The sequence below is a fragment of the Chenopodium album genome, chromosome 7 (assembly GCF_948465745.1).
Source record: "Chenopodium album chromosome 7, dcCheAlbu1.1, whole genome shotgun sequence".
NCBI lineage: Eukaryota > Viridiplantae > Streptophyta > Magnoliopsida > Caryophyllales > Amaranthaceae > Chenopodium > Chenopodium album.
In genome coordinates, this window is record NC_137840.1 from 66073578 (window position 1) to 66084342 (window position 10765).

At 34.9% G+C, this 10765-nt stretch overlaps 2 protein-coding genes across 5 annotated transcripts; both read left to right on the forward strand.

Moving 5' to 3' along the window:
* Positions 1-1583: 1583 nt before the first annotated feature.
* LOC145639220 (uncharacterized) lies at positions 1584-8222 on the forward strand. The gene is made up of 8 exons (XM_081690396.1): positions 1584-2536; positions 2926-3460; positions 3610-3718; positions 3805-3902; positions 5942-6007; positions 6231-6320; positions 6844-7020; positions 8073-8222. The coding sequence occupies exons 1-8, from the start codon at positions 1920-1922 to the stop codon at positions 8109-8111; spliced, it is 1731 nt and encodes a 576-aa protein (XP_081546522.1). The 5' UTR covers positions 1584-1919; the 3' UTR covers positions 8112-8222.
* A 251-nt stretch (positions 8223-8473) lies between these two features.
* On the forward strand, positions 8474-10422 carry LOC145638117 (uncharacterized). Of its 4 annotated transcripts, none has more exons than XM_081689074.1 (4): positions 8474-8676; positions 8777-8836; positions 9608-9905; positions 10005-10422. In XM_081689074.1, exons 2-4 carry the CDS (start codon positions 8791-8793, stop codon positions 10360-10362), a joined length of 702 nt encoding a protein of 233 aa, XP_081545200.1. In that variant the 5' UTR covers positions 8474-8676; positions 8777-8790; the 3' UTR covers positions 10363-10422. The 4 variants fall into 4 exon arrangements, with proteins under 4 accessions (XP_081545200.1, XP_081545202.1, XP_081545199.1 ...); XM_081689076.1 differs by having other exon boundaries at positions 9626-9905; XM_081689073.1 differs by having other exon boundaries at positions 8474-8836.
* Positions 10423-10765: the final 343 nt, after the last annotated feature.

The window sequence follows — 10765 nt, forward strand, 5'->3', positions numbered from 1 at the left end:
TCACCCCGTCCTAGTGACTCTCAAAATACACACACAAACAAATTATGTATCTCGGTCTTTTACGTATTTCATATCATATATTCATATTGCTGCTCCTCTGTTTGTCTTTCAAAAAAATAGTACTAAAATAAAATTACTTAAGCCTTTATAAGTACAGTTTTTTTTTAAGTGTCCTAATTTTAGTGCCTTTAAATTTTAATGCAAAAGACTATATTTTGCCTGTGTATAAATCACTAATATTAGTCTATGTGGACTATGTAAATGGTTAGAGGTCAAAATAGAGCACTTAAAAAAACAAATGAAAGTTGAAAATTAATTGTCTAAATATTTAAGTTGGCTTATGGATTTTGATTATGTGTTAATATCTTTGTATATGGAGTATATCAAATGACTTATCATTAGACATATTCTTTTTTCTTGTCAAAAATAAAAAACCAATAATTTGGTACATCATTTAAGAGAAAATACAAGTTGCTTCATAGATATCATTTTTTATAGATATCAATGAGGTAAATTTGATTTTTGCCTCATTTAGTAAGGGTGTTATGGTACATTTACCGAGGATGAGTTAGAGTAATTGTCATGTTAGCGTGTTACATAAAAGGGGGCACCAAACAACACTTCCCCTGACGTTGCTAATATCGGTAGTTGAAATTAAACAACTTTTGTTAGAGTGGTAAAGTTGATCATAGTAACCAATGAGTAATTAGCTTTCTTGATAGCTTTCTTGATAATCACCAACCATGATCCCCAGTACGGAGATATTGCCTAATCAGCCCCACTAACTTAGCCATCTACTTAACCACTAGGCAGTTACTAGGTCATACTGGGTAACCACCTCCTGTGATTCATGTTAGCCAACAACCACATTCAAGTCCTCACTAGACCCCATGAGTCTAGCATCTCTCGACTGTTGTGTTAAGCCATGGTGGACGGGACCTGCATGAACCTAAGCTCGAGTCGAAGTTCATCCTAGCCATTACCCTTCATAGGGGCCATGAAGCCACCCATAGCGGGTCGCACAACTCATGAGCCAACATCTTTCCTTATAAACCTTTAATTTATTCAGTGGTTGAAGGCTTCCTTTGACCTTTTAGTGTGTCCCATCCTTGCAGGACCAGACACAATGCTTTATTAGGCAATCTTGACATGATAGGAAGATACCCGTACTCAAGATCGACCGTGGCCTCTCTAGTCCCTATGCACCGAACTAGGAGCATGCGAAGTAGCACCTATATTAGTGGCGTGGGTCTTAGTCCTCGATGGCAGTGTCACATTAGTTAAATTCTTTCAATATTATAACGATCTCATTAGATTGACAAATCAAAAAATTAACCAGTGTTTGCTCTTTTTTTTTTTTTTTTGACACATTGCTCTTCTTACAATCTCTACTTTACATCACTTTCTTAATTTTATTTTTTTTAAAAAAAAATTATGATGTACGACAAATTTATCTTCCACAACATCAAAGACGTAACAAAGAAATTTGAAAATGTTTTTTTTTTTTTTTTTTTTTTGACAAACAAAATAAATTTTTTTTTGTAAAGAAACAAAGTACCCGTTAAAAACAAAAAGAACAACAAAAACACGTAATGACGTAAATGATTGACGAAGCGACATCTATCTTTCGGAGGAGCAACCCAGAAAGCCTTTACCCTGAAACACAGAGGAAGAGGAGAGAGATTTCTCTCTTCCCAATTTCTTGGCTTTCTGGGTTCATGTTAGATCATACAATCCGTTAATCATCCAATTTGCGCTAATTTATCTTCCAAATTCCAATTCACAACTTTAATTTCATACCCAATTCCTTATATTTGTTCATAAATATTTGCACCGACACAAATTTCATTTGCAATTATTGTACTTTGAGTTCAATCTGAATAAAAATTGGGGAAAACCCAGTTTAAATTTTTACAAAAATGGATGATTTTGGTGTTTTAGTTGAAGGGTATGGGATTAAATCCCAAGGAAAATCAGCTCCAATGGCTGCATCTAAAACTGCAGCTAAAAAACCCAATAATTATACCTCTGTAAATCTAGATCCGACTTTTGGGACCAAACCCTTTTCAAATTCTACACATAGTTCAAATTTAGGAAGTGGGTCTTTTTTCAATGATCAAAATGATGATATTTTTGGTCTTAATTCTGTTAATAAAACCAATAATTATGCAAGTTCGGATGTTTTTGATGACGTTTTTCAAATTCCTACAACCAATTCTGGTTCTTCCAGTGGAGGTGGGGTTGGTGGGTTTGGTTTTGATGTCGAATCCATGCTCAAAGGCTCATTGAATTTGAATTCGAGCTCGAATTCGAAGGCTTCGGATGTTAGTGATGATCTAATTTGGGGGTTTTCTGGGAATGGGAGCTCTAAAGCCTCTAATGTGGTGCTTGAAACTGATGATTTATTGTCATCTGATCCTGTTGATGATTTCTTTGGAAAATTGGAAAGTTCTGGTCCGGTTCGAAGCGGTTCTGTAAAGACGGGATCAGACGATTTGATACCGGGGTTTGGGAGGAGCAATGCTGCCAATGTTAGGTTTGCAACTGCTTGTTTAACTTTTTAATTTTATTGTATGTTCGATAATTTTCATGTTATTGCATAATTAATGAGCTATAGTTGTCTGAATGTTGTTTTTTGTGTTCATATTTTACTTGTATGATTGATATTTGATGACTTAAAGATATATGCGCTGCATGCAGTAGCGTTAATGGCCTTCCCTGCTTATTGGATTGGTTGAACTTTGAGTTGTGTTGTGAGATTATTTGATGGGTTCTAATTTAATGAGTTCATGTGTTAAGAGGTAATCCATGCAATGGGTTATAGTATGATGTATATTTGGGTGAATATATGCAATGTGCTTTAGTATGATGAATATTTCGTTGAATATTTTGCTGAATATGTACTTTCTCTTAAACTGTTGAAAGAGCTCAGGCTGCTTCAAAAGAGAAAAGTTCAGGTTCTTCTTCTCTTGAGGAGTTTGAGGATTTTGTTACCGGGACCAAAAACACTGTGAAGAGGCATGCAAATGGAACTTCAGTTAAGAAGGTAGAGAAGAAGTCAGTCAGCAAAAAACCAGAGGAGGCAAACTTTATTGATATAGAGGGAAGCTTACATGGTGAAAGTGCTCATAGCTATAAGGCAGAGAAGGCGAGTGATCTAATGTTTCAAGATGAAGCACAGGATTTGGATTCTTTTTTTCGTGTTACAGGCGAGACCAAAAAGACTGTGAGGGGGCATGGAAATGGAACTTCAGTTAAGAAGGTAGAGAAGAAGTCATTTAGCAAAAAACCAGTAGAGGCAAACTTTATCGATATAGAGGGAAGTTTACATGGTGGAAGTGCACATAACTACAAGGCGGAGATGGCAAGTGATCTGATGTTTCAAGAGGAAGTGCAGGATTTGGATTCTTTTTTTCGTGCACACACTAAGAGTGCACCTGTAACTGAAGAGACATCTACGGTAAGACTGCCCTCTCAAAAGAAAAGGAACTCATGCTATCTTTCTTTTCTTTCAATTTTTTATTTTATTTTATTTCTTTTCTTTTCTTTTCTTTAAGGATATTGCTCTTTGGTTATTATTTTGAGATGCTAACAGTTGACCCATCACAGAATAGCAAAACCAATGAAGTACCGGATCTGTTTTCTGAAACCACATTTGGAAAAGAGAAAATAGTGCCACAAAGTGGTTTTCCTGATGACTTTTCATCAATATTTGGAGGTATTAGCAGTTGGTAAAGTTTTTTCTTTGTAGCTTTCTTGATAACATTTGCTAATTATTTTTGATGATTTAAAACCTGTTGATAGGTGCCCCATCGTCAGGAGTGTTTGAGGAGTGCGAAGGGGAAAGTGATGAAAGGAGAAAATTAAGATATGAACGTCACCTTAAACATGAGGCGCGTATGGTATGTGGACTGGCCCCTCACTTTTGGTTTTATTTGCCAGTGGCTGGTGTTTGTCTTTGGTTTCATGTGATGTTATATTTATGTTGTAAATGTTGATTGACTTTGTTTCCTGTATTATGTCTAATCTGGGCATAAAGAGTTTATATCTTCCTGAGTAATTTTAGTTTTATTATTTTTAAATGATTAATACGAGTAGTAAATAATAAAGCTGCCCGTCCACTCCCTTCACTAAGTAATAACAAGGAGAGAGGGGAAGATTCAAGATTGCGTATTAGTGTAGGCCAAGGAACTTCTTTATTGATTCACTCTGAATTGTCTTTTACTGGTTTATATTCTATCTTCAATGCTTTGTTCTGATATTGATAACTTGAGGCAAAATCAGGGGAAGTAGAGGCAAGAGAATTCCTATTTCTCCACGTGAAGGGTTAATAATTATTGGGTCTTTCAAACCTTTTCTTTCACAAAAGAAATTTAATCATTTCTTCTGTGATGTAGATAGCACAGGCTAGGGATAGTAGACATTGCAGCCTAACCCCAAAACGACCCAATAAAAGTTAACTGCCTCATTGTTTAGTCTTTCAACTAGTGTCTCTGGGAATGTATAGGAAAGATATCAGTAGCTGGAGACAGATCGTAGAGAACTAGTTGATCAGTTTTTTTGTCAATGGTAAATTCTTTTTACTCACTATCTAAGCCCCCCATATAACTAAGAATTTCCGAGCAATTGGAAGCAGCTCTGCCACCCCATTGGTTTTTCACCTTCTAACATAATTGATCATTCTCCTAATGCTTTTCATATTCAATTATATGTTTGTCATTCTTCATCAATTCTTCTACTCTTATATCTAAAATAGCAGAGCTCAGTTCTTAACTAAACTAAAAAAGCTGGTGGGTTCTTGATCCGATTTCAACTTTTCATATGTTTCCATGCATGGATTCTTCCACTTTGAATCTTTCTGGCTGTTGTCTGGATTCCTTATGCTTTCGTGTGTGCTGATGCTTTCAGCCTTACTGAAATAGGGAATAGGGCTCCAATAGGATTTCTCCAAAACCCACACAAATGGAGGCCGATGGCCTTAGACTCAGACAGGATAGAACAAAGCTTCTCGTTTTAGCAACTTCTTAAATTATAGGAAGCCTCTGTCAATATTCCTCCTAAATCTATTTTGTGGACTTCATAGCTGACAAACATCAAGTTAATGGAACATGGCTTTATTGCAGAATTTTAAAGTTTCTTTATTTATGCATCAATGACGATAGGTCGATAGGTACATTTGCTATAGTTTCAGCATTATGGCTAACACATGTCAAAGATGTAGCAGAATTTGGAGCTCTAGCCAATACACATCCTATCTCAGCTATTACCTAATCCATTATTATGTTCTCTCATGCCTTATCTTATTATAGAGAAGTAGTTGGAACTATTCAGCTTTTTAAAGGCAATTTGGTGGACGTATATGCTGGCTTCTGTTGCTATATTAACTATTAACCTCTATGAACCACATTGCTATTAGCATTGTGGCTGTAATTATGCAATATACTCCTGCTTTTTTATTGGTATTCACCATATGGGGTATGTGGCATCTTAGTAATAGAAATAAAATAAAGATATTATCTGAGATATGTGTCCAATAGTCCGTAAGGGTATTAAAAACATTATCTGAGATGTGAATCCATAAGGGTATTTTGGGGAATGACGTCTGTGTATCTTTCCTGAAAGAGAAATGTGGAAAACAATTTGAAACATCCTTATGAAGGAACAAGGAAGTATCATTGATCATCAAGGAACAGATTTTGAAGTTTTTCGATCTTTACTCTGTAGTTAAGAGTATCTAGATTGTTGATGTTATTGGTACGATATTACATGCTTTGTCGATGTATTAGTTTAATGTTTCATTTTGGACCTTACATTGTTGAGTTGAACGGGCTTTATTAACTTATCACCATGGTGTTACTTATGCTGCTGAAATAACTTGCTTCTGTTCACAACTTCACATTATTAGACATATCACTGAGCTGCTATTCTGTTTATCTTTTAGAGACAAGCATTGAATGATTTGAATCAACGTGAGTATAATGCTCAGCAGGAGAAAGAAGAGAGACATGTGAGTATTTCTTTGCATTTTGGTTATAGTTTGGTGCTGTGCCTTATATTTTGGTTCCTATATATTTTTTTATTTATTTATTTATTTTTACTTTTCCCTTTGTCCCCCCCTTCCCGTCTTCTTTGAGATAGGGCTAGGTAGGACGGGGAATGTGAACTGATTGTGTGAGTAATTATCACCTGACATTGTTGATTTATTGCATTTATGTCTGATTATGTTTTAGAGGATTGCTGAAGCTATGGAAGTGGAAATGAAACGATGGGCTGCCGGGAAAGAGGGAAATTTGCGAGCACTTCTGTCATCTTTGCAACAGGTATATTTTGTCGAAACAAAAGCCATTATGAACTCTGATTGCTTTGTGATGACTTCCTTCCATTTTTCCTTCGCTTTTCTCATGATTGTTCCGATTTGGCAATAAAATTTGTGTTGAGAAGTGGATTACGTTTGAAATCAGTTTTGGATAATAAGTTGAATGTATATTTATTCTATTAATTCTTCGAAATAAAATTTTTTGTAATTTTGTTAAATGTAACGTGTTTATTTGTATTTAACTGAATTGGAGAATGTGGCATGCAGCTCTTGTACAAGGTGAAATGGTGAATGTATAAGAAAATCTCTTTTGAGCCACAATCTTTAACTCTGGATCTGTATTTGTCATTGGGTTTAACTTCTGTGCTTTATCTGTGCATCTATGTACAGTGTAGACAATGTTTTAGTGGGATTATGTTATTCAGCTATTCCTTTATGGTACTCTATATATATTCTCTGAATTGGGTTAATATTCTTTGGTGAGATTGTATGACCTCTCTCCTCTCCATTTGTGTTTGGATGAGCAGGTGCTTGCCCCTGAACTTGGTTGGCGGCCAGTTACTTTAACAGACTTAATCACTTCGTCTCAAGTTAAAATTGCATACAAAAAGGCTGCACTGTGTGTCCATCCTGATAAAGTGCAGCAGAAAGGTGCTAGTCTTGAGCAAAAGTATGTTGCGGAGAAAGCCTTTGATCTACTGAAGGTATATTTATATTTTTAACTTACTCCATTAATTATTTCTATCAAGGGCCTATGTGGCATTGTGGCCTAGGGCTTCTATGCTTTGCATTCCATGTTGTGGCTTTCTTGTCAATCTGAGGTACATTTTCAATTTACTTTCTAGTGAACTTCTGTTAGTTAAATGAAGTTGTGTTGTAAAATTGATTTCTTAAATCTTTTAAAAGGTAATGATATATAGTTTATGGCTTTATGCAACCCTTTGGGATTTTAATCTCATGTTGATTTGTTAGTCAAGCTTGATTATGTTTAATATTTCCTTTTTTAGCTCCATATTTATAACCTTGGGGCTGTATATAACATTTTCTTCCATCTATTAAACAGACTTGACCGTTGAAAATGTTTTGACATTAGTTTTTCATTCTTGTGTTTGACACCCTTTAATTTAAATGGGATATCAAGTTGCATACTACCTCCGTTACAGGTTATGTGCAACGATTAGACATTTTCCCTCTCTGCTTTATGTCAAATCTTTGCACATAACCTTTAATTTTGTTGAATCATCAGTCCAGGATTGCATAGTTGGCACAGAAGTGTGCACTATGTGTAACCTGGAAATGGCCCCTTCTTCCTACCTCTTCTCTCTGTATATGTGCATGCGTGGGAAGAATCATGCTTGCATCTGTTATGTGGGTGAGTGTGTCTTGGCATGTAGGCTATCATTTTGAGTTTTAGTTTGATGCTTTGATCTTTTCATTATGATTTTGTATTGGTCGAATGTAAACCAGCAGGGGAGGAAGGAGTTGTTGATTAGTCACTCTGTAGTCTTTATTGCATCATCACTGTAGTATCTTGTGCCTAGTGATTCACTGTATCTCATACAGAATGATTATGCAAATCATATATTAAGAGGTTTTGCTACTGCTGTTTTCCCTATTTTCTTTCCCCTTTTGATCTTTTTTCTTGGAGGGAGAAGATGACCCCCCCCCCCCCCCCCCCACACACACACACATTATCTTTCCCTTCTTGCAACTTAATTTACCACACTCGGCCCTTACCTACGGTGGCATTTTGCAGGAAGCTTGGAATAAGTTCAATACGGAGGAGCTTCGGTAATTCCTGTTTCTTAGTTCAGTGCATCATGTTTTGTTTCTGTCCTTTGTTGATCATGTGTGTCGACCTTTGTAATCAACCGGAATTTAATAGGAGCTTTTTTCTTTTAGCATGTATATGCGTGTCCGTATCAATATTTTATTTTTCTCACACCTTGTTCATTGTCGTTAATCAATGGTAGCGTTTGTTGATAACATACTTAGCCATTTTGTTTTTCTTTTGAAGGGTACATAAGCTTAAATTATTGTACTTGTTATAAGTGAATAAATGAACACAAATTTTTAAAAAAAGCGGGTGTTCAATAATGATATTGAATGGCGGATTTTAAGGACAAAAAAACTGTCCTGCGGATTTTAAGGCACGTGCTTTCCAAAATTAAAGAAAAAGAACTTTCTCTCTCCTTGATTTTCTCCTTCATTCACTCATTCACGCTTTCTCTCTCCTCGTTTTTCTCTCTCTAAAAACCAGTTAACTGCGATTTCTCTCTCCTCCATTGTTGCTTTTCGAGCTTTTTCGAGCTTTTTCTCACTTTTCTTTCACTTGTGAAGTTGTTTATCGCTTAATTGTGGTTAGTTTACTTATTTTTTTGAGATTTTTGTTAGTTTAAATTGTTTTGGTTCTTCGATTTTTAGGTTTTTTGATTTTGATTTTGTTTTCGTTTTTTGTAGTGTTAGTTTCAGCAATGGTGAAGAAGAAGATTACAAAGAAGGCTGTAGATGCTGAAGAAGGTGTGTTTGTTTAATTTTTCATCATTTTTTCGAATTTTCAATTGAATTTTCGCTTATATATGTCGAATTAGTAGTGCATGTTATTTTTTATTGTTTTCTGTTGATTTATTATGCATATTATGATAATTGAATTTCAATTTTGAAGTTATTATGTTTAATTTTGCTTTATTTTATTGTTCATTGTGATAATTGGTTCAAAATTTGATATATATGTGTTGTGGTGTTGTTACATGTTAAACAAATTTTGCATGTTTGTTTTCAGAAGTTTTATTCATTATTCTTCAAGTTTTGATGTTAGGTTTTAGTTAGATTATGAGAATAGTATGCATATCTGCATTGTGTTTGTGTATATGTGTTTGAGTACCAGTAATATGTGCATTGTGCATTGTGTGTGAGTAATATATACATTGTTATTTATATGCATGACAAAGGTTATTTTATGCTTTGAAAAGGGTCACTTTATGCTGTGAAAAGGGTCACTTTATTCTGTCAAAAGGGTCACGTTTGTATTTAAAAGGGTTACTTGTTGTAGTTTAAAGGGTGACTTTATGCAGTGAAAAGGGTCACTTTATATAGTTAAAAGGGTCACTTTATATAGTTAAAAGGGTCACTTTATGCTTGTTAAAGGGTTACTTTTTTATTTAAAAGGGTTACTTGTTGTATTTTAAGGGTGACTTTATGCAGTAAAAAGGATTTTTATGCATATATTCTAAATTTTCCCCTGAGTAATTTGTGAATTTGTAATTTATGGTTATCCTCTGTATTAATTAGATATAGGTGGTTCAATAGGTGGATATCGTTATAAATCGCCTTCAAGGGGAAAAGGAATGGGTAAAGAGCCTGCTAAAAAGAACAAGACAGGTCCTGAGAAGGACAAAACAGAGTCTAAAACTGGGAAGTCTAACATTGTGAAGGCTAAAACTGTGAAGGCTAAAACTGTTCCTAAGAAGGCCAAAGCAGAGTCTCAGAAGGTTAAAGCATCTCCTAAGAAGTCTAAAATTGTATCTAAGAAGGCCAAAGCAGATGCTGAATTGCAAGTAGTTTCTGATTCTGATTCTGATACTGTTGTGTAAGTATAAATGTTTTTTGTTTTGTATTTTTTTAATCATATATATCATGATTCTGATTCTGATTCTGATATTGTTTTACTTATATTATTATTATTTAGGGAAAAAAGACCCTTGATTGCAAGGTGCAGACCACACACATTGGAATTAATGATGAGTAATTTTAGTCCTAATCAACAAAAAGCTGTTGAAGAAATAGGTTTTGGTGGTTTATTACATCTGAAATTGAAAACTTTGAATCGTCAAATGCTACATTGGCTGGTTGAACACTTTAATGGAGGTAGCTGCATGTTCACTATTGCTGCTGGTAAAGAGTTTGTAGTTACTAAAAATGATATATTTCTCTGTGCTTCTCCAACGATTGGTTGTCTTCTTAAATATGGTATAAAATTCTGTCAAAGTAGTTGTTTTACTTGCTCTGAATCCTATAGCATGATTAGTGCTTTCACTCCTTTGTGACGATAAGATTCCTGCTGAAAAGAAATCTCTACTAAGGGCAGGACACCATTTGTCTTTCAACTCATACACTCTTTTGTACCAAGAGTGTTCTGTCAACTCATATTTCTGCAACATTGCCTGCCACTTTTCTTCGAATTCTTGTTCTGTCACACACATCTTTAAGCACTGGTTGAATGCAAATTTGAATTCTTTGTCTTTTTTAAGAGCTCCAAATCTGGTTATGGCATTTTGCTCCAAATGCCATATACAAAGTCTATGCCTTGTATTTGGAATCACCTGCATTGAAAATAAAGGGGTCACTTTATGCTGTTAAAAGGGTTACTTTATGCACTAAAAAGGATAACTTTATGCAGATAAAAGGGTAACTTTTATGTGAAAAGAAAAACTTTATTGTCAGATCTCA